The sequence below is a fragment of the Platalea leucorodia genome, assembly GCF_965183815.1.
Source record: "Platalea leucorodia genome assembly, chromosome: 1".
NCBI classification, from domain to species: domain Eukaryota; kingdom Metazoa; phylum Chordata; class Aves; order Pelecaniformes; family Threskiornithidae; genus Platalea; species Platalea leucorodia.
This window is the reverse complement of record NC_138823.1, coordinates 36,072,589-36,097,393: the sequence shown is the minus strand read 5'-3', so window position 1 is coordinate 36,097,393 and position 24,805 is coordinate 36,072,589. Positions and strand designations below refer to the sequence as shown.

At 36.4% G+C, this 24,805-nt stretch overlaps 1 protein-coding gene across 1 annotated transcript in view; it reads right to left on the bottom strand.

Annotated features, from left to right (window-relative positions):
* TRPA1 (transient receptor potential cation channel subfamily A member 1) overlaps nt 1-24,404 on the bottom strand; it is a gene marked incomplete at both ends in the record, with an annotated part of 36,234 nt that extends 11,830 nt beyond the window's left edge. The window contains 18 exons of the mRNA XM_082311313.1: nt 31-101; nt 949-1,047; nt 2,430-2,489; nt 3,136-3,229; nt 4,145-4,311; nt 5,591-5,705; nt 6,804-6,968; nt 7,057-7,226; nt 8,516-8,616; nt 9,525-9,624; nt 13,463-13,511; nt 15,776-15,912; nt 17,400-17,545; nt 17,903-18,011; nt 18,422-18,529; nt 19,968-20,143; nt 21,424-21,586; nt 24,285-24,404. Coding sequence (XP_082167439.1) covers nt 31-101; nt 949-1,047; nt 2,430-2,489; nt 3,136-3,229; nt 4,145-4,311; nt 5,591-5,705; nt 6,804-6,968; nt 7,057-7,226; nt 8,516-8,616; nt 9,525-9,624; nt 13,463-13,511; nt 15,776-15,912; nt 17,400-17,545; nt 17,903-18,011; nt 18,422-18,529; nt 19,968-20,143; nt 21,424-21,586; nt 24,285-24,404 — 2,150 coding nt within the window. The remainder of the gene's footprint in view (nt 1-30; nt 102-948; nt 1,048-2,429; nt 2,490-3,135; nt 3,230-4,144; nt 4,312-5,590; nt 5,706-6,803; nt 6,969-7,056; nt 7,227-8,515; nt 8,617-9,524; nt 9,625-13,462; nt 13,512-15,775; nt 15,913-17,399; nt 17,546-17,902; nt 18,012-18,421; nt 18,530-19,967; nt 20,144-21,423; nt 21,587-24,284) is intronic.
* Nucleotides 24,405-24,805: the final 401 nt, after the last annotated feature.

The window sequence follows — 24,805 nt, the reverse complement described above, 5'->3', positions numbered from 1 at the left end:
TATATTTTATGCACATTAAAATACACGTACCATTTCATAAGCAAATATTCTTTACACACGGGATGACTGAGTAGCTCCATGCGATTGTGGCGTACCATGGCCTACAAAACAAGAAAGCAGAAGGATCAAACTTATCTCATCTAGCTAAGTAAAGTGCTTACAAAACTGTCTAGGCCACCTTCTTTACTTGGATATTAGCCTAATGAAAAATAAAATGCCTGTAAGATATTGCAAAGTTCTTTTGTTTATGCATTCTGGCCCAAAGCTATTACTATCTTGCCTTCTCTGCCTGCTGCAGCATCCAGCTTCTCTCCTGCTTCTCTGTTCATCTATTTCAAGCTTTAAGAAACTGTACAGACTATTGCCAACTATACCTGTGAGATGACCAAGCTTTTCTAGTTACATTTAATGAGATAATACTTAATTATTATTAGACAGTATACCAAGTCTAATTGCCAACAGGAAGCCCAGAAAGTAATCAAATTAAGCCAGAAATTTTGTTCTGTAAACATTTTCTTACAAAGAATGAGAGAACAGACTAGCAATGTGAAAGAACAGCAAAATTTGGTTTAGGCACAGAAAGTATTTTGCAATTAGCATGTGAAAAAATCAGTTTTGTCAGTTTTTTCAAAGCCTTACATTCCAGTGCATGGTCACTACAACAACTGGAGTATGGTTTTCTTTGATGTATTACCTGCACGTACAGCGTGTTCTCTTGAAACATTCATAGTTTTTTAAATAAACTAAGAATTTTTATCTAAACCTAAAAGAAATGTTATTTATTACTTAGACTATAAGAACTTTGGCCCATACTTCATTCCAATATACTTTAAATACACAGAGTCATGGACTTTGGAGAAGAAATATTATGATGAAAAATTCAAACCTCTTGATTTTATCTAAAGCAAGACAGCATGGAATGATGTCAGAGTAAAATAAAGAACTTACATTCAAAGTGGTAAGTGGTTCATAGAAAATGTCTTCACCATCCTTTAATTTCTTGTTAAGTGTCAGGGGACATTGAAGATATCTGAAGTTATATTCAATCTGAAAAATAAACATACACCAGCATTTAAGTGTGATGAAACTGATAATCTAAGACTGAGATAATGTGCTTAATTTTAAAAAGATTATCCTTTAGAGAGAAAAAAGATACATTGTGTCAAAGTAATTAGAACAGTGATGTATACTGATTGTTAGTTACTCTGCCAGTGAACACATGCCATCGAGATACACTTCTGTGACTGTAAGATGATGAAACAAACAGCCATTTTGAATTGTAAAATAAAAAGTACACATTTCTTCTTAAAATATTACAGTTTAAAAAGGTCATTCTCATAATTGTAATTTGTTTTAATGTTGACTTTGAAGAAAAGCTTGTATTTAAAAGTTACATGGCTTTGGTAACACAACATAAAGAAAATGTACAGTAGCAGAAAATTTGCAAGCTTTCTGTTAATGCTGTAGACACAATCCAATGTAATAATTGATAAGGTGGTTTTCAATATGGTTTCAAAGGTAACATAACTGCAGAACATTCATGCCTCCTTATCATTGTGAAAGCAATCTACTGCCTAAGATTTTGGACAAGAATTTACAAAAAAGAAATGCTGAATTATTGATGACAATTGTACTACTTTTGATATGCATAAATAGATAATATGTCTTCTATCACTGATATTTTAAAATATCCATAACCTGATGCCCAGCTAGATTGCAAGAATTAACACAGCAAAGATAAAGTCTATAGATTGCTCAAGTTTAATGTTATACTTTTTAAAATGCATAAGCATGAAGATTACAGAAACAGAACTTCAAAGCCATTTACAGCCCAAAGGATAAAATAAAATCAGTCACCTGTGTTTTCTGTTAAGATCTGATATTCATCTATAAGTGTATCTTATTCATATGAACTTGACATACATATTGAAGTATACATATTGTGTACTTCCCAAACTTTCAAGGCAAAAATGTGTTCATTTCCGTGTCACAGAGGCAATAAAGAGAATTAAATCAGTGGCTTTGCTGAGAAAAAAAGAAAAGGCTAATAGTTGAAGATTGCTAGTATCTGATGAAGTGACTTTTAAAAGTCATCCTAATACTGAGGAGTTTTTTGCCAAATATATGTTAAAAGCACAGATTCAAATACAGTTATTGGTGAATAACTACTGAATTATTCATAAATCAAGTTCAAATATTGGCTGACTTCAATTTACTAACTATAGAACTATAATTGCAACTATAGAAAATATTTAAGAGGGATTAGAATTTAGTCCAGTATTAGTAGCTAAATGCCAAGCTGATGATTTTCTAACTGCATTATTATCCAAATAAGGTACCACTGCTAACATATAGCCAGGCACGTTGTGACATATTCCATCCTAAGGCAGTAAAATGTACTTCCTTCAAAAATTTTTTCATCCACTTACATAGAAGTCTCGGCTTGTCTTTTCCTCTGAAGACTCAATTATGCAGTTGTCCAAAACCAGCTTTGCAGATGAACAGAAAAGTGAATTAAGGCGACACAGATAACATTCATCAGAAAGAATATAATGTTTGTACCTGAAGAAAATGACCTTCAAGTACAGCAGTCATCTAACGGAAGTGATGATTCAGTCAGATTTTATGGTATATGTTTTGAAGACATAAAACTCCAGAGATTACATGTAGGAGTTAAATAATGAAACTATGCACTTTACAAGGCTACATGCTAGTTTACAAGTATAAAATGTGAAGTGTTTATGAATATATACATACCAAGTCACTTGCTATTTTAATAAAAAGCATTTCTGTAGCATCATTTAACAGTTCAGAAGGTGAAAATATCGCAAAGGGTTTGAACCCAATTCTCTTCTGATTTTCATCACTTCTATATTCCTTTTTCTATTGCTTTTATATTCTTATAACTTCATTGACCTCAGGAAGCTAAGAACTTTTTCTGATACTAAAGAAATTAAACTGGCCAAACTGAAACTATCACTAAAATACAATGAAATGAATTTGTGAATTTATATTGTTTCTATTTTATAATAATATGTATTAGTGAAGACAGCATTAGAAAAACAATGGCAAATGATGTAACATAACTAAGGTTTTTTTGTGCAGTCATTTCTTTAATATGTGCAGAAAACTTACTTTAAATGAATCAGGAAGATACTCAACCATTTCCAGCAAGGGACACTTATTGGCACTAGAATAGTGAGAGAATGTCACAACAGCTTCTTCCCATCTGCAAAAATGAGTTGAGAGAATGGAAAATGAATTAGTTGCTTCTCTTTTAAATTAACTACTTTTAGATTATTTGAGTTTTGTTTACGATATTATCTTGCAAATCACAATATGTAACAAGTTTACATACCATCAATTGGAAAATCAGCTGTTTGGGGAGTAACTGGGTAACATTCTGGATGCTTCTCTAAGAATGATTCATGTTTAATTCTGTTATCAGTTAAACAGAAATGTTTCAACTATGCTAAGACCTTCTAAGAAATATGAAACTTGACCTAAAACTGGAATCTTGGCTTACAAGATTAGGTGAGTAATAATAAATGCAGTAAAATACTGGCAGCTTCCTGCAAGTCTTACCAAGAGATGTGATCATTAGGCAATGGTGCAACATTTTTACTCCTGAAGTGGGGCTTCTCTATATTGCAATATAAAATATTCTAACCTACAGTTGAACTGCCACATTTTTAAGTATTTGCAACATTTAAAACAACAATTTTAAATTAAATCTCTTGAATGGTATCAGTTGTACTCACATTTTGATTAAAATTCTGTAGGTATTGAAGCACTATATGAAAGGCCAAAATTATGAATGTAAGAAGAGGGAAGACAGAGGAAGGATTGCTTATTTCTAATGGCTTCTACCTGTTTTTTTGTTTTTTTTTTTTTTAAACAGAATCTGAATACTCAATCTAATACGGAAAACAACGTGCCACATATCTGATTTCCATTACAATTACACCATTTGTTATTTGCTCTCACGAGAACACAATATAATATCTGAAATTTTAAAATATGCATTCAGTCTTACTTATTAAACTACAGGTTTTCAGAACTTAATCTCAGTTAAAAAAAAAAAAAAACAAAAGAAAACACCACAAAAATAAATTAAAAAAGCATTTTCTGTGTATCATCTTACCTTTTGTGCAAAATGACAGCAGACACTACATCTTTTCTCCTGTTGTGTATTGCTTCATGGAAAAAAGAAGCTACTGCTTTGTTGAACAGAATTTTTGCACCATAGTCAAGAAGTAACCTTACTGCTTTTGCATGTCCTTCTCTTGCAGCCAGGTGCAAAGCTGTGTTCTGTGCAGAAAAGTAGTACAGCAATGCATCCATGAGAATCATTTTAAAAAAAAAAAAAGTACATATTTCAGTCCTTTCCCACACTGAAGAGCCACATGCTATTATCAGTTGCAAATCCTGAATACTTTTACCAGCAACATTAAAAAGTAGAATATTGTCACAGAGATTCTGATAGAAATTATAGACAAGTTCTTTATTCTATGTATACAGCTACAGTAGTACTAAATCTGAAGAGGAAACTCAGCTGTAGGTAAGAAAGGCCAATTCATTAATATCTTTTAGTTTTGTAAGTAACAAACTGCAAGTCACAAATAGGTAGAAATGATGGTATCTACAGATAGAGAACACCTGCATTTTGATAATCAAGAAGAGAAGCATCCAGTTATATCCAGATGTGCTCATACAAACAAATCTGCAAGAAAATCTGGAGGCACAGTTTTATAAGAGGAACATTTTTTTCTTTGATATTTTCATAAAAGTAAAGCAATGAGTGGTTTAGGAACCAAGTCACACTGAAACTGACTTTTGAAAACCTTCCCAACTCACCCAGATTTTTCTGAGGGAAATTAAGAACTAAGCATTGGCTTCTCATTAATTTCTAGGCAAGATTTGTTCCTAATCTAATAATTCTAAATGTTTTCAACACCAGTTCTCAGAGAAATTAGCAACACCTTCTGTGTTGGAAACTGAACAGTTCTTTAAAAATGACCACCCTATGTTTTCTGAATGGGAACTGTTAGGCAGGTTTATAAAAGAGGTCTCCAATCCAGGAAATGGATTCTGTCTTGACCCAACAGATACTGCATTTGTCCAAACTTCAGAGCAAGATAGGAGCTCTATCTGTCTGACATTGCTGCGCAGAACAGATGGATTTCAAACAATATGTTAATGAGCTACAGTTGATACTGGATTTTTTACATCTGTATAAGTTCTTTAAATTTAAATTACCAGTGTTTGTACTACATTGTTAAAATACTCCTGCTATGTAAAGGGGGCAAGAGGGACATGTCTAACATACTCAGTATTTTATGTTTTCTATTTGGCTATTTGCATTTTTTTTGTCTCCCACTTATGAGAATTGGATAACAATTTCAGCAATCATATATTAATCTAACCAATAAACTTTAACAGTGGTGAAATACAAAGACATTAAATCTGTCACAGGAAATGAAGTATTACACATGTAATGCACAGTGGAAAACTACTAATAGCATACCACCGACGTTTGGTCTAGAAGTAATAGCAGACAAGAAACAAATAATGCTATGTGAACACATACCCCTTCTTCATCCACTCTGTCAGTACACTTCACGTTAGTATCCAAAATGATCTGCATTGTGCGAGTGTATCCTCCGAAGGCAGCATGGTGCAGGGCTGTCCAGCCTTTATAATCACTTACATGTAGCGGTATAAAATTAGTAATTATAAATGGAAAACTTTTTATAAATTTAAAGTAAATGTAAATGCCTCTTCCTTTGACTCAAACCTCTTTTCTTTGGCATGACTACTGCAGAGATGTCCATGCCTTCTGTCAACTATTATGTGATTATCAATGCATCATTCAGAAGTAAAAGGTTCAACTCAATAATAGTATTTGGGTATCCCTCTCTCTTTTCTTCTCTCTGTTTCTCTGTGTATCTGGATTGTGCCCATTTTCTTATGTGTCCCTTGAAAATGACACAGAAGCTTGCAAAATTCTGTTACTAATACTTGGCAACAGATGTGGCATAGATCACGGCCATGTTATGGAATAGGTGTACTAGTCCAGCTAAGGACACTGGAAATAAAGGGTTTGACAGTAGTCCATTTAGTGGGTCCTTCTCAGTCAGAAATAATGAACATATGACAGGTCTGTTTGCTAAAGGATCTCCTCAGAATGCTTAGGCCCCTAGCTCCAAGGTGTAGCTGCAGTGGACTTGGAAGCACAGGACATGGAAGTTAAAGCTCTAGACCGTACCTTGGAAACAGGACTCTCAACTTTTGGTAGCTTTGGCTCCTGGCTTTACAGGTGTGAGCCTGGAAGCTTTTGTGGAGTTGCCAATGATCTGAGGATCTTTGACCTGAAATGGGGACTTAAGAGTGCAAGGCAAGTTGCCTGTGAACCACCAATCCTAAGAAGCCCTACTCAAGCCTGTAAGTGAAGCTGATGTGATTATAATATTTCCAAAACAATATTTTTTCCATCAGAAGGTTCAATACTCTTTTCTCAGTTGGATTTAGAGAAACTTCTGCTTCCCCAGCATTAGAAACCTTGCTTTACAGCTAGCCATGATTCTTTGTGTCAGGCTGAAGCAAGGCACAATCAGCTTAGTTTTACAAATATTTTACAGATATGCTCTTATATTGTATATTTATATTTGTATATATTAATATATTAAATATTTTCATATATTGTATTTGTATTTATATTGTATTAGCTTCCCAGCAGATGGACATAAAATGTAGGGTGATAGTTCTTTTTTGCCTTAATGAATGGAAATCTGTATACTTACCACAGAAAAAGGGCCCCTCTCTTCAGAAGAAACTGAACTACCTTCTCATGACCATTCTGGGCTGCCAAATGAAGGGGAGTCATTCCCTTCTTATCACCTTCATTCAAAAGTCTTGTATCTTTCATATCTCTTATAAGTCGTTGACAAGTATTGATGCGCCCATAGCTTTGAAAGATAAGCACAGAAATTAATGTCAAAAAAATACAGATGGAAAAAATGGCATTGATTCCATTGCCTAGACTGCACTACTAACCTGGCAGCAAAGTGTAACGGTGACTTCTTGTCCCTGCTCTTAGAGTAGATGGAAACGTTGAGGCTGAGTAAATTATTTACAGAGAGGGCCACACCTTGTCTGCATGCATAATGCAATGGAGTGCATCCTTCGTTATCTTCATCCACTACAAGATTTTTAATGTGTTCCATCTGTTACCCCCCCAAAAAACCCCAAAAGCACAGAATTACATTTATATCACTAATACTCCACAGTTTCTAATAGCTTGTAACAATAGCATTAATATTTTAAAGCAGTATCTAAAAATAAGAAAGAAACTTCAGGAAAAGTAAATTAAGCAACAATGAGCATTTAATGCCTGCTGATTTGTGGGTCACCATTTTTTCAAACAACTACTCTTTGAAGAACACAGCAGTTTGCCACTCTCCACCCTTACTGCAATCCATCCACAGTACAATACAGGAGATTCTTCTTTGCTGCCATTCAACCATAACACTCATTGCTGTCAGCAGAAGGCTTGTACAGAACGTAAGGCTATTCTATAGTCTGTATTCAGTAACAAAACTTCTGGCTGTCGAGAACCATCACTTCACCGGTTTATTCAGTGTAATTTTATTTCCCCCATTTCTCTTTCTCATCTTCATTCCCTGTTTTTCCTCCATACTTTGTCTAACACTACCCTATGTACAGCCTTTCTTAAAGCAACTAAAAATTTCCTCCCCCAGTCTGCTCCACTCCTTTGTCTGAATTATTAGTATGATCAATAATTAGAAAGTCAATGCAGACAACTAAGAATTATCACTCTGGTTTAAAACGGATTCTCTACATCTGCTGACAAGGGAGGTTAAATCCATTCTGCATTACTAATCAAAGTTGTTTACAGATTTCAGCAGATGTAAGATCAGTTATACTCGATTCACATTTAAAAGCTTGTTTCTGGAGCTCTGGAGGCTAACAAATTCAACTCTTTCAAGCAAGCTTTGGCTCTAGCAATATGAGTGCTCCACCTCAGCATAGCCAAATACAAATCAATGTTTGAAATCCTTTTTAAAACTAAATCCAAGACTTCATTACAATCCAGTCCAGAGAAAGCTCCTGCAGAATATGCTGTAAGTTGTTCAAGTTCTAGAGCTTGACTGAATATGAGTACATTCCCTAGCTTTACTGCATGCAAGCTGGGAAAACAGAATTGAAAAGTTCTATATTTTATTGCCTACCTCTTGAGCTATTCAATCCCCCAACAGCAAAATAATTTATGGGATTATGTTATTCCTTTGCCTGGCAATAAGAAAACTGTATTATTGGCTTTGAAATGTTTTCATGAGAGATTTGTACCTCTTCAAACTATTTTCTGTGACACTGGGCAACTTAACAAGTACCACAAACTTTTACAAACATTCCAAAACAAAATGGTAGTTGCTTTTTTCTTTACATTTTCTAGTAAAGGTAACAGAGAGACATAAATTGATGCTTACTGTACCTGCAGAAATTTCTCATTCAGATGCTGTAATCCTCCAGGCTGCAATACCGTCAAATGCAAGAAATTCCGACCAAGATGATCTTTTAATGATACATTTGCTCCTAGATAAATATGGAAATAAATACCAGCAACTTCAAAACTGCTGGCCCCTGGCACTAATTGATGATGTTTAAGACAACGGAATAAACATTGAACAAATGTGTTTATAAATCTAAGAAATAACAAGTATTATTTCAAGTCAACATTATAACATATAATTTTATTTACAAAAATGCCCCTACTGACACTCAGATTTCATCATTATCTCATGTGTGTATACATTTTGTATTTCATTGCAGCACTAAGATTTATGTGGGGCCCTTATATTCAGAGATACTGAGCACCCACAGATCAAGAGGTAATTTAAAGATATGTAGGTGATCATCTCTTCTAATCTTTTAAAGTTGGAATCTTGTTACAGCTTCAAAACTTATTACAGAGCTTATTAACAAAATCAGTTATATTACTATTAACAAGAGGAAATATAGTAACAATAATAAGCTTGCACCAAAAGTGTAGCAATTGAGAGATATAGGTCAAACATTTTCAAGGTGACTGCGATTATATAAAATCACAGGTAACGCTTGAAATATGGGCTTTAACATTTAAAGATCGATTGCTGGTACGAAACATGACTGTATAAGTGGTGTATTTATTCCACAGTTCTGCTTACTTTGTAAACTGCTAAGGAATACAGGGAATACAGTGCCACCTCTACCTTGAGAAGCATGACACATGGCATACACATTTTTCTACAGCCTGTTCACTCTGTATTAAAAAGGGTAAAATCATCACACTAACTCTTCCTTTATCTCAGGAGATACCAGCACTGTGCAGCTGTTTAGCCCAGCTGCTACCGGACTGTATGCTGAAGTACTGAATTGAAATGGAGAGGAAAGTTAGACACAAGAGTTTTAACATGTATGAACCCTGCTCAAAGCAAGCATATCATGTGCATATTCCTTTTTACCTTTTGAGAGCAGTAAATTCACGATTTTCCATGATGCACAGGAAGTGGCCAACAGAAGCGGGGATCGACCTTCTATGTCAACACTATCAATATTAGCCCCCTGCAATAAAGAATTTCAAGTTTATCATGAATAATGAAGAAATGAATTTTTTAAATGGTGCTGCCCTTTATAAGCATAGCAGAATTACAGGCATTCTTAGTAACTCCAGATGCTCCAGATGATAAGTAAATTCAATAAACACGTTACATCTCTATATGAAACTACTATGTTTTCAAACTCTCAGCCACAGCCCAGTTATCTATCTATATAAATTTAGATGCCTAAATAATAGCGGCCTATTTCTAGGTATACTGAACTCACAACTTATGATCTGTTGTTAGGGTACCTTCCCATATCATTTAAATACTCAAAATATATAATTCTAACTTGAAAATACTGGTATTGAAGCTCTGCAAAAATAGAAAAATTGCAGCCCTTTTGAATGATGTCGTCTTACCTATCAATTACCAGAACAAGACCGTTCTGAACCTCTACGTTATATTATTACTGTTCAAGAAGTAATGCATCCAGAGATTAGTGTGGTTTGATCTGTATAGGTTGATCTATCTTAATTTTCTGTTCTTCATCATAAGCTATATGAGCCAAGTTAATTTTGACTTGAAAGTAGCTGTATCAACAGTGGACACATTTTTATTCTCCAAACTCAAGGTTTTTGATACGTCCTTTCTCCTTAGGGGAAGCACAAGGACTGGAATGAGATATTCTGGCAAAAGCCCAGTTTTGCCGTTTTGTCTATTTTTGCACAAGACGCATATTGCCAGGACAGTATGGTCACTATGGTCACACTATCACTATGATGATATCAGCAAAATACTATGAACATAAACATATCTATCTAAAAAATCCCGACAAGCGAGTAGGAAGATACAAGTAAATGAACGAATGAGATGCATGTATATTTTATGATGTTTTAGATATAATTTTTCTAGATATTGAGTTGCAAGTCAAATTGGATGAGTTGAACAAAGTACACAAAAAAATCTATTTTATTTCAGATAATATCCAAAGATCATTAAAAAAAAAATCAATGGGAGTTTTTCCATTAACTTGAATCATCTTTGGGTCCAATGCTAATTCGAGAGAGAATTAATCATAATCACGAGCAATATTTACTTTCTAAGATGGTAAAACCTGTAATGTAGTAATAAGAAACCTTTAATAAATGTACAGTGATTACTTTACCACAGAGAACAGGAAGCTTCCAATGTATGTTGATGAAATGTTTGAGAGTAACACATGCAGGATCCTTTCCCCCATTACCTTTCTACAAGGTCAGACAGCCTCTTAAAAATGTTCTTATTCATCAAAGAAACAGACCTTTTTTATCCAAGTGGCTCATTCATTTCAGTGAATACAGGGCAGAAATTTCCAGTTAATAAGGCAGCCTTTAATCACCTTCCCTCCAGCTAACATCATTGTTCAGCCTTCAGCAAAATGAATTCAGCAGCATTCATCATTATTTATCGCAATAAGGAGTAACTTACATGTTGCCACATATATTTACCACATTTACGATACAGCTGAATTAAGAGTTTGTAAATTTAGTTTCTGAACTCCTTTTACTTTTGCATTTATATATTAATATATATGAATTAAATAGACGTTAATATAAAAACAAATATTATGCAAATTTTGTAAATATCAATTAGTATTTATACCAACTTAATCTTTCATTTTTCTTTTAGTGAAGACAAAAGAAGCAAAAGGGGAAAAAGGAAGTTCAAAAAAAGAAGCAAAAAAAATGTGTAAGATTACTGCTTATTTACTTTGAATAAGCACATTTCAATAAAATTAACGAAGTAAACTCAAGAAGCACCAGACACCTCAATGCTAAATTGTTCAGTACACAAGGAAAAAAAAACCAAACACTAAAAGATGCAGGGAAATTGCTAAGATACTACTTAAATCACGAGAACTTTCTGATTTTCATGTCTTTATTCTTTTTTATAGTTGTGTACATAACTCGTAAATACAATCACGCCATGTGCATGCACAAACCAGATACTGTGCATCTAACTGCCAAATGTGACAATGGCCACTTAGACATTATTTTTAAAGTCATTGTGCTTAAAATGCTTAACTTGCAAACCAATTTGTAAGTAGCATTTCTTTAAAGCTATAAAGTTTTGTAACATTTAGAAGTTGGGAATAGTGATCTAGGTTTCTGCCTTTTGCCTTTTTTTAAGGCTTCGGTTAGCCTTCAGTTATGTCAAACCATAGCTGTACCTCTCACAAAAACAAGAGCATGTACTCATTGCCATGTTCTGTTGAGGCCAAATGCAAAATAATGAAAAGCTCTGCAAGAAATATCTGTAGAGTTCGTTTCTCTGATTTTTGTGTAGCACATTGACCTACAACTTACAAAAAAGTCGGTGCAATTTAAATGTAAATAGCATACATTGTGCGCCTGGACAATTCTGTTTAGCATAGCTAATCTTACCTTTTCTATCTAGAAGAGCTAGTTGCAACACTGTATCTATTTACAACAGCTTTTATTTTCAGTCACAGAGAGTACCAAAAATAAGATAAAGGAAGTAATCATTGTAAGTTAATGTGCATGAAATGTGGATATTTAATATATAAAATAAATAAATTTTGTTCTTTATTAAAACCAGAAAGCCATTCTGAACTGGAATTTGCTATTCCTTTTTGAGCAGTAACATTGCTCCACCTTTCTTTTTCACCCTTGTGTACACCACAGCATAGGTGATACCTAGTGATCTTGCCAGGGGACCAAGACAGCAGGCAGCACAGGTTGTACATGCTGCATCCCACTAACCCCAACTGGCATATTTCAATCCATTCCCAGACAGAGCAATTGAAAATAGTCCTAAAACTTCAAAACTGTCATACTTTATATGGAAAGCCAAACAAACCCTCAGTACAGATTCTATGAAAGAGGCCAAAATAGTCAAAATGATACTCAAGGAATAAACGTTTGTTCTTAGCAAAGGCAGTGTTAAAGATATTCCCTCTAATACTTTGTGCACACAAGTCTCCACATGAAAAAGCTTGTGCCTGTATTTATCAGGTAATAACTTCTGTAGATAGGTTGTGTTTTCAGACAAGTTTAAGCAGTCAAACCTCATCATTTCACATTTGAATTAAAAATAAGCACATCTAGCTCTGACTAAATCCAATCCCTATAACAGAGTTTCTGAGAAAAGCAAAACCAAATGTAAAAGAGAATTTTTCTTAATATAGTTGTCATGAAATTAAGTAAAAGACCTAAACATACATAAAATGGAAAAGAAGTCTGCTGACTTCTGAAAATTTCCTCAGAGTGGGGCATATAATGGTTATATGAGCCTTAGTTTAATTGGTATAAATGGACACTTGGAGCACAGCCAGTAGCACCCTCGGTTACATTTCATCTCTTTCTCCCTCATAATGATTCAGTGAAGAAAAATAACCAAACTACACAGAGTAAAAAATATTTCTAGATCGTCCACAAACTTCAATATATGGCTGTGTGATCCCAGAACAATCATATGGACATACTTCAAAGAAAGGATTTCTTTCCGGAAAATCAGATTAAATTCAATGCATGTTTAGCATTTATTTCATATTTCATATCCTAAAAGTGAGGATGAGTGAACCAGTTTGTCATATCTAGTAAAAGATGTTTATGAAAGCTTTCTGAGTAAGTAAAATGGAAATAAAACTGCAAGTTTTCATCCTCTGTAGCTGTGGGATGCTATTATGGAGGCATAACTACCACTGTAGTGTAACCGTCGATTATGCATTATGAAATACAAATCTCTCTCTAAATAACCTATACCTGAGAACACATTCTCCTTTATGAATTTCTCTATGCAGACCTGTAGTAATAGATAGCAATAATGTCTATAAACATGTTGCTTGATTAAATATTTACCATTGAAATCAAATACTCTGCCAGTTCATAATGATCAAACAATGCTGTCCTGTGGGGAAAAATGCAAAAATACAGTAACATTAGAAAGGACAATGAAGTTTCAAGCCAAAGGGTAGCATTTTTCTCCATTTGCTGCATTTTCTAATATTTACAAATAAATACCTTTTAAAATAAAGAGACAGAGAGATACCTTTATTACACAATTCATTTTAATAAATTGTTTCCGTTTTTATCATGGAATTTTGTTTTTAAACCAAGTTCAGTTCAATTAATACACTGACAACTCATCATAGAAAACAAAGACCTCATTCATAATTCAACAGGCATTTTACCACTGATTTTTAACAGAACCAGTCATTTCATATGTAAGATCTTTCGCTGTACCACACAAGGTCAATACAGAATTCCGTAAACTTCAGACTCAATTTGTTCCAGGCAGACCTAGAGCCTCAAATCCATTTCACTGATCCGATCATCAAAAATAACTTGGTATGTATTTTGTGTAATAATGCTGGAGTGGGGTTAAAATGGAAATGACTTAGCTAAACATGTATTCTGACTGTGGCAGGCAAGTCTACTCGAAAAAATATGAAGAAATATACTGATATAAATCGTGATGACATTTATTAATTTAATAAAAATATTTTAAAGCTGTCTATACACATGAAAAATTCTCAGATTTTAGTCTATAATAAGACATTGAATCATATGAAAAAAAAGGTCAAAGCAGGAAGTATAGCACAGTTAATACACACACTCTAAATTCAAAAGTCAGACCCCTATTAAATATTTTGACTCAATGAGCAACGCAGAAGGACAGTTCCAAGGTTGTGCTGTATCTCAAAGATAACAGTTCCCTTAGCATTATAAGAGGTAATAACACAGGGTGTACTATAGTTAGAACTGATACTCAAAAGATCTATTTTAAAAATCATGTCATGGTTCCAAATACGTAGATGCCTCCATTATCTCCAGCAGACCCCTCCAGCCAGGCATAAATACTGAATGTTTCACACACACTCAAAATAAATTCCAAGGTGCCTGAAGAGACAGCGAAGTCATTTTATAAAATATTTAGATGGAACCATGACAGTAGGAATGGGAATGGATCAAGTCCTGACTATGCTTCACTGCTCCTTCACTTCTCAATAAGTTAACGTTTCTATTCAGTTTATTTATATTCTGAGAGATTTGGGTGATTTTCTACCTTTCTGATGATTCTTGACAATATTTTTTTCCTTTTTCACAGACACAGGGCATAAAAGAGTGTCATTCTTTTTCCAAGGACAATCATTTTCATGGATATAACAGGCAGTTATCTATTAAGTAGTACACTGTGTCTGCACAATTTCCTTTGGCGTTCTGTCATCGCTTTGTCTTCAATAGTGTTCTATCGCGGTAGCATTTCCAAGTGTACCCAAAGCTTATCTTAACTTTACAACACACTCCCCTTTTAATTTCTTCAATTATCTTTGAATCATTCCACTTTATACTGTGTCCAAAGAACAATCATCTCTACTATCTCTGACTTTCTCTTTCTATCTCTGACTTCTTTCTTTCATTTTGTAAAACTCCATGTAGAATAACACCGTAAAATTGTTACACTTAAATGCAGTGAGACATATCTTTCTTGCACAAATGTATAGATGGGGAAATATACTATCTTCCATAGAGTTGGTAGCCAGCACATTTAACTAAGCGTCCTTCTGCTACAGAAGACTGAGGAAACTTCTCCACAGTCTAGTGCTCTGGTTTCAAAAGGACGGTGAAAGACTGGAGGTCTAGAGGATTATTACATAAACAAATGCCATCTGCAACTTTGTGTCATAGAGAAGTGTACCAACATCTACTTGTAGCTGATCAGGTATAAGATAATTTTTTAGGGAAAAAAAGAAAATTTTTTTTAAACTGTTTATATTATTTTTCATTCATTTTCTGGAGAACATAACCCCATTAGATGAGGGCATTTGTTCCACAGCCTCAAAAGCTGTTAATAATGCCATAAACTTGTTCACCTACTACTTTACTGGAGTAAATTTTCAATACAAACTGTTAGTGACCATTCCTTGACATGGCATCAAGGTAACTAGAACTGGTTTGATTTTGATATCAGCACCAAAATCTTCAATATTCTGACCAAATTACTGACTCTTTCATATTGTACTAAAACCATCCCCCATCCCATGGAGAAGTTCCAACCCATGTAGAAGGATGTTCCAAAGTATACTATATAAACTATAATTGGATGCCGAGAATAACTAAGAATATCATGGCTCACAATTTATAGTGAAGTCTGGCAGAGCAGCCTCCTACCTGTGAAGCAATGTTTCCTTATTCCCATCTACAGCATCAATAATGGATTCCTCACCAGCATAGGATGACATCATTAACTTTACAATCTCAGTTGCTCCTTGAGTGGCAGCAAAATGAAGTGCCGTGCATTTTTCATTCTGTAAATGGGAAAATAAAAAACCATTTAAATATTTAAACCTCAACAACCTAAGCTCCAACCTATTAAACACACTAGTGATCTACCCCAGGATTCATAAATCCTAAATGCCTAAATTTCTAGGCAAGTAATGAAACTTTAGTCTTTAACTAAAGTAGTGGAACTCTGAAGAGATCTTAAAGACCAGAAAAGACTAAAGAGATGATAGTTTTAAAGGATCACTACAAAGCTTCTTATTATTCCGTGCCAAGTCCCGAAGATATAAGATAATTACACTCTTAACAATCTTTTGTAGTTGAATTAATAAACAGATACATACAACACTCTTTAATACAAGAGATGAAGCAAAGGAAAACTACAGAAACCCATAGGCAGACCAGTACAAATGAATAAGCAAACAAATGTGCCTATATATTACAGAAAATGCATTATTTTCAAATGTTTTTGACTTCCTTAAATGGAATCTTCCTTAGATGTTGTTCTTAAATGAAATTTTCTGCAGGTTAAAAATAACTTGGTCTAATATGTTATTGAACTATTATAAGCTAGACAGTCATAAAATTATTAAGTAATAAATAAATGATTAGAATAAGATTTGCCAAAACAGGATTTCATTTAGCTAGATGGGACAAACTAGCTTTGATACATGCCTGAGGATTTTTACTTTCTCCGTTTTAGAACAGGAACATTTCACTGAATGCATTGGAATGGGCTTTTCCACAATACCATAAGCATTCTCAAACAGTCTTATCCATCACAAAATCAGCAGCATAAATCATCTCATTCAAAAGCTGTGTGTTCGAAGGATCAAATCAATAAAAGAAGGCTAAACCATGTTTATCTTCGCTCTCATGAGTTGATTTGAGCCTTGCAAACAATTTGATTAATGATAGATATCTTCAGAAATGTTTATTCATCATGAAGCTGGGCACAGGCCCTTACACCCACAGTATCACGGTAGCAGCAGTCGTATCACAAATTTGTGCTTGCTTACAACGAAGATACTGTAAAGGCAGGGCAAAGGCTGAGGATAAACAGGAATGATGAGAAAGGGTCAGATCGAAGATCGCATTTCCGAGAACGGACGATAGCAGGTGCATAGTAAAGAGTTTATGAAGAAGGCCGTACCATTCTCCAGATTGCTCTCCCAGACTCCATCTGTTTATGACTCAAGGACTTCCTGAGCCAGAGGGGATGTCATTGTATTCAGTAGCTGAGGACTGATTTTTCTTCTATGGGTCTGCCCAAATGCATTTTGAATCCATGCAAACTTTTCATAGCCACAACATCCTATGTAACTTGTGTGAAGAAACCTGCCATTTTGCCTGATTTGAACTAGAGACTTGTTTTCTTTTGCTGCTCCCTAGGTTTTGCATTGGAAGAGACAATGAACAATGATTATCTGCTCATCTTTTTTTCATACCACTTAGAGATTTAGAGATATCTAGGTTTTATCAAAATTATATTTCACTCCATTCAAAGTTTTACCTGTTTTAGATCAATTTGGGCTCCAAATTCAATGCACATTTTAATCATTTCAAGGTCCCCACTTTGAACTGCCAAATGAAGTGGACTGCACTTTCCATTATTGGTAAAATTGATGTGGGTTTTAGCGGAGTGACCCAATTCTTCACCTAAGAAATGAAAATAAATGGAAATTTTTTGAGCGAGAAAGACAACAGAAGCTATCAAGGCTTTCAAAACAAATATATTAACTGTGGAATAATATTCTCCCCCTCAAAATATGAACCTTTCACATCTATCATTAAATAATGTATGGGCACACATTTAGGAAAACAGTTAAGCTGCTGCCACAATTCTACAAAAGTTACAGCATGAATTGCCCATAAGAATAATTGCATTAACTTCTTGTAAGTTCAGTCACAGTTATAAGTACTTGCTTGCACAGTTCTTTGAGAATTAACACAGTAAATTGGTAACGCTACTATAAGCAATAAATCTCATTGAGTGCTTGGGAACAACTTATTTACCTTTTTTTAAAAGAATTTCCATACATGTTTTTGCACCCGAAAATGCAGCTGCATGGATAGGCATACATCCTGTTTTGTTTGGTTTACATATTTTCCCTCCATTTTCAATCTGAAAAATAAGGCCTGGATATAGCTTAATGACATACAGAAAATTCTGACTAAAGAACATGCTATTACAGGTATAGTCTCCTGGGTAGCTGTCTCATTTTTTTATGCTGTATATGCATTGTGAAGTTTATATACAAATGCCTTTTGCATGTTATATCCATACATCTATACATACATGTGCTTCATTTTGTGCCCTGAAGACCTTCAAAATTAGTTTAAGTTTTTTCTGTTTGCCACTCAGATATATTTATATATGCTCTTAAAAGATTGACGTTTGTTAGTAATCTATGCAAAGTAACTTGAATATTAGGTCCATGATTAACTTTCCTCTATTGAACAAAGACAGAACACAGGAATAGAATAACACTGCATCAAGAATCATGTCAAAAGATGATAGATAATTATACCTACCAGGAGTGTCAGTGCTTCAGGATTATCCTTGTAACACGCTACAATTATAGGTGTGTTCCCTGCTTCACCTTCCAAATTAACATCTGTACTGCTGTGCTGGACTAAAATCTAAATGTTTAAGAAAACATTCAGTCAACCATATGTCAAATACAACCACAAAGGCCTATTCCGTTACTTTTGTTGTTTATCACCCATAGCACTCTTGCAACTTATTCTTTTTGCATGCCAACAGCCCACAATGCATAGGCAGAGGAGGGACAAAATAAGAAAGAATGTAAAAATATGCAGGTGAAAAACGCAGGTGAGAACAGACAAAGAAAAGTAAAATTCTTTACAGCAGACAGCTGGGTAACTAGGATAAACACTGCACATAGCTGCAGAGTATCTTAAAGTTTTATTTAACAATTTCCCCAATACTGGGAGAAAATCTTTTCTGTAGCAAATTGCAGATGGGGATTTTCAACTGAAGTTTGTTGTAATGTCTTGTAATATTCTGTATTCCCTGGAAAGTTGCAATGTTGTAGGTGCTGCTTGATTTTGTGCTATTGGACAATTGTATAAGACCAAGGGAGACGGGACTTGATGACAACAGGGACCCTTCCAGTCCTGAATTCCTGCTTCAGTCCCTATGTTAACAGCTAACACTGAGCTATCAGTATCACCAAGTACCTCTATGACTGCTTCCAGCATTTTTTGAGAGGCAAAGGATCTGGAAATGATAATGACCATACTGCACCACGTATTTATTCCCCTATCTACATATTTATTTAATTGTCTTGCAGTAATTCCTATGAATTTTTCTGTACTGGAGAAACTGGCACATTTAAACACTCTCAGGCAATTTGACGATAGAAACCAAAGAATTGAATTCAACCAAATTTGTTGTTGTTGTTGTTTATTCAACCAAAGCTTGAATAAACAACAGAGTGGGGAAAGAATGAGAGCACATATTTAGTCAAGAGCAGAGCTGTGAAACAACCCAAACCCAGAACTTGATACAAAGCCCATTTTAAAAATGTCATTGTATTTCAGATTTTATTGTTCTTAATTAATAATAAATACAGATTTTGTAAAAGATGTGAGGAAATGGAAATATTTTAGCACTGAAAATCTCTAAAGGATTTTAAGTCTTGAATACAGGAATATGTTTTTCTTTCTTTTGTTTGGATGAACTAGAAAAAGAGACAATTTTAAAGGGAAAAGCAAGTGATGTGGTGTTAAGGTTGTATTCACCTAGTAAATTCAAGAACTCTACAAATTCTAAAATTCTATCCAAATGCCATTGGAATTCCAAATGGAATTCTCCATGAAACATAATGACTACTACCCTAGCACAAACATCAGTATTCATATAAATAAGTTACTTTTTACTTGCTGTGCTAAGAAGACACAAACTTTTCTACAAGCATCAAATGTTACACATCCTGCCCACTAAACAAAGCATCTAAGGAGATATAGCATATATAAACAAGGTCTCAGTGTTCTGCACGCAGTTGCTGTTGAGCTACTTATTAACTCTGTATATTTATGTGGAGTTTAGACTTACCTTCACAATTTCATTATGCAGGGACTGCACGGCCATATGCAAAGGTGCCATCATATTGGAGTTGAGAATGTTTGGATTGGCTCCTCTGCTGAGGAGCAAACTAACACTTTCAACTTGGTTTTTCTTTGTGGCCCAGTGCAGTGGGGTATTTCCAGAAGAATCCATCACATTTAACGCTAGGTCAAAAGAGAGAAAACAAAACAAAACCAAAACCAAAGCAAAACCATCAAATGTTCTGATTGCACTGAAAAAAAAAAAAAAAGTCCTCAGTGGAGGTTTAGGTCTGTGCTACTGCATTTCTTTGAAGAGAAAAAGGGAAAGACTGCATGTCACACAGTGCATTGTGTTAAATTGATTAAATATTCAGCTGAATATTGGTTAGAGAGCTGGGAGGGGTGAAACACTTGTCTGTTTTTTGCCCATTATTATATACCTTTTTTCTTCCCCCAAGAGTTACTTGATTTCCCTCTTTCCTTGTCTCTTCTCTTTCCTATCTTATTTGGCTTTGCAGCTACTGCTTTAGAGGCTGCACGGAACAAGTGAGTGTGAATAACTAAAATAAGAGATAATAGATAAGTGCTTGCAAATGGTAAGAAGATTAAAGACCATATCTATTCTGATTCATTTACGAACACAGAAGTAAATCAATTCACGCCAGTTATAAAACTGGTCTGTTCTACACATGTATTTTGAGCTTCAAAATTGCAAATAAACTTCAACAAATATTCTAAAAAATTAAGACAAAAATTATATACTGAAAATAAAAATAATGTATTTCAGCCAGAATAATCTAAAATTAGATTGGCCATCATTAGGTGAAAAAATGAGCTTTTCAGGGCCATTGTATATTTGCTCAGTAGCCCACAGTCTGTCAGTGGAGTCCTATGTAGTTCACAATGCTTATTAATAACTACTAAACAACACCTTTTACACAGAGTGTTTTTCCATCATTCAAGGCCCTACATTCTCCTACTTACCACTTCTTCCCTAAATTTCTTTAGATGACCTATCTCATCAAATGTTTATTCTTCCCAACTATTACATAAACAAGTTGTGATGACAACTTGAATGATAAGTATGAGAAAGCAAATTGTCTTTTACATTTCCAGTATTATAAATGCAACAAAAGACACATAACATAAATAAGGAAGACAAAAAGTCAGGCCTACTGTACTTCACAGCAGTTTTCTTTTTCATATCTGAAGACTGTAAATCTGAGCCCCAAACAAAATACAATGTATCGATTCACTGCATTAGAGACTAAACAGTCCTAACATAACCAGGGCGACCCAAAACACACCCGAGACACTGCAAACTGTGGCAGACAGTTTGAACTATATTTCAATCTATAAATGTGGATAACACATACCAGTTCTGCTTCAGTTGGGTAAGAAACACTTTGATTATTGAACTTCTTTATTCTGTTAAATAAAATAGTTCATAAAACATGTGTTACCTTCACAGGAAGAATCATCTATGATCAACTGCATTAATTCTATTTGACCTCCTTCTGCAGCATGATGCAGTGGGGTGGCATTTAATTCATCCACTTTGGTAAGCCCAGAACGATTCTTCTTAATGAAGCTCCGTAGCCTACAGGCACTTCCATCTGAAATCACCTGTTTTGGACACAAATTTTTTCATTTCCTTATTCTCCTAATAGGCAAGATGTTAGTAATGCTATAATGTGTTACTGTGGGTGTGTTACCACTCAGTAATTCTCTCCCAACTGTTTAGTTTCATACAGAAGTACACAAATCCTGATCAGATTGAGTCAACAGTGAAACTCAGATTGATTTGATGGATTGCAAAATCAAACCCAGATGAGAAACAGTGCAAAATTTTAAAAAACGGAAATTATCTTGAATACATTATTTTGTACTCTGTAGTGAGCTCCAGATCCTCCCTCTACCATGGAAAATCTCAAACAAGCAAATTAATTACTTACTGTTTTATACTCTCTCCAGCTGTGGCCACGTCAAATGAATTCAACAGAGAGGAAAAATTAATAATCTTGATAGATTCCTTTTCTAGATCTTTCTACCAGACTGATATTATGTCCTGGCCTTTCAAGTTCAGCTGTTGGGTTTCTGTGATGTCCTTTATGTCAGAGCAACCAATAAACTCTTTAATTTCAGCAGTATCCCAAGAGCATCCCATGGGCTACTATCTCAGTCTGAAACAACCCAGCATCTTCACAGCGTAATACAATAACCCCCCCTCTGTCAGCCCTCTGACACCTTGACACCTCCCTGGTACTGTGCTTTGCAATAAAAGCCCACTATGGAAACCCTGCTGATTCTTACTTTATGATGTTCTCCAAATACTTAGTTCAAAACCCATATTTGTACATGAAGAAAAGTGATAGAAAAAAATGATTGCAGTAGAATGGACAGGAATTTAAAAACCAGTTATTAAAAAATTAAAAGAGAATAAAAAAGAAAAACAATTCAATAAAGTTGAGAGGAAAAAAAAAAGAGAAAAATGCATATTAAAAGCAATGCAAACCTTCCCAACTATGTGTAATCAAGCAAAGGGTATATAAAGGAAATCCCCTAAAATCACTGTTCCCTCCTCAGCTACAAATGAAAAAGAAAATTTTGCTCTCCAGGATCCCCCGAGCCCCAAAGACGCAACAATTTTTGCTGTCATTAAGCAAATATACATTACGGGGCAGCCCATTCATACACTTAAGCACGTGTTTAACTTCCTTCAGTTTAATAGTCCCATTGACCTCAGTGAGGTTACTCATGTGAATAATGTTACAAATGTGTTTAAAGGTTTAGAATACCGAGGCCAAATACAGGGGTAGCATCTGCTTTAAAAGTGCAATTAGAAAAAGCTAATAGAAAACAGGTGGTATCATTGTGGAAAGGGTATTTAAGATGAATCAGCTGTCATAAAAATAAGAGGTCAATTACATGCACAAATATCTATACATTTTATACACATCAAAAAGCTATTTAACAAAATCTTGTTATAGAGCCCAGTATCCTCTATTCCTTCTAATATTCTAACTTAATTTTAATTGTAATGAATTTCAAATCTTTCTATTGATTTAGACTACGTTTTACCACTCTTTACATTGGAATTTTTTGTCAATGTAAGACAAAATGTGGCTGAAATGTGGCACAATGATAATTTCTATCAACAAAAGTAAGAGTTTTCAGCCAATACTGCAGTGTTTCCTTAACAAAATGGGAAAGGAAGAAATCAGTTAGGTGTTCTCAGTACTTCGGTTGGTTCAAAACAGCCAAGCAAGCTGTTTTAAACAACAGCACCTCCTTTGCACTTTTCCTGAACAGCTCTGTGGTGGCAAATCACCCACCAGTGTGACAAGCTGTGTTATGCTGAAGAGGTGTTGCTCAGGACTACAGCTAGCACACAGAAAACAAGTCGGGAAATGATCTCAAGAGGTCTTTAAACCCATCCACATACTTTGTCAAATTTGTTTAACCTGCTCTTAAAAATCTCCAAAGTTACCCAAGTCATTCGTCCCATAAGCAACCTTTTCCTCTGCTGAATTATTCTTACCATTAAAAAAGGTTTCCCTAACGTTCAGTCTAGGTGACCCTAGCAGCAATATAAATACGTCACTTCTTATCCTGCTCTCTATGGAAAAGGGAAGAGGTTATATCCTTCCCGGCAGCAATTTTGCATTTGTAGGTTGTGCCGCTGGTTCCCTTTCCCTTCATAACAGTTCCAGTGCTTTTAAACTTTCCTTTCAGGACATTTTTGCTAGATGGTCTACTCATTCCCATCATGACCTCTGGACCTCCCTCTAACAGGGGGACTCTTTCGGGGGAGCCGTGGCCCAGGAGGGATGTGAGCCCCGCAGCAGCCGCCTGCCGCCCACCACCCGCCCCTGCCACCCCGCATCCTCCTTCGCCTGCTCCCCTCCCGCGTTCCCGCTCGCCCCGCTCCAGACTTGGCCACGCAACGCCACAGTCTCCTGTGCCTTTCACGCCCCGTGGCCAGGGCAGCTCCCAGCCTGATTTCCACCCCTCACAGCTCTTCCCTCACGGCTCTGCTGACGAGTGAGGGGAAAGGGCCTCCTGGAGGAAAGGGTCTCTGGGACGTAACCAACGCCAAGCCCGCACAGCTGCCTCCAGAGCCCCCACCTCACCCTCGCCGACCTCACCCTCCACCTTCACCCCTCCTTGTCCCAACGCCCTCACGCGAGCCTCGGCACGCTCTTGGGCACCCCCATGTCCTTGTCCCCCGCCAGCCTCGGTGCCTCGGAGGCTGTCCTCTCACACTCACACCCACCACCCAGCCCTCGGGACCCCCACCTCCTCCGCACCCCTCCGCACGCACCTTGAAGACATCCTGCGAGGCGACGGAGGCGGCATCCGCCTCGCAGACGACGCCCTGGTAGGAGCTGGAGGCGGCCGCCTTCTCCCGCGACTGGCAGAGCCGCAGCAGAGAGCGCTTCATGGCGCCCGCCCGCCCGGCTCCGAGCAGCGCCCGCTCCGCAGACCTGCGAGGCGAAAGACCGAGTGACGGCCGGGGCCGCGGCCGCGCCCGGCCACGCTGCCGAAGCGGCGGCGGCAGGAGGCGGGGAAAGCGGGCGGGGGCGCTGCCGCCGCTGCCCCCCGCAGGGCGAGCGGCTCCCCGCCGGGACGGGAACCCCGCCGGGCGGCTGCCCCCCGCCGAAAAGCAGGTCCCGGGCGGTCCCCGGGGGCGCGAAACCCCGGTCCCCTCAGGGGCCACCGCTAGTGCTGGGTGGGCCCGCGGCGGCTGTCCCCGCGGCCGGCCGGGGAGCGGCGGCGGCCGGAGGCGCCGCTGGCAGCGTTAGCCGCGGGAGAGGGCTAAGCGATCCCCGTGGGGCTTGGGGT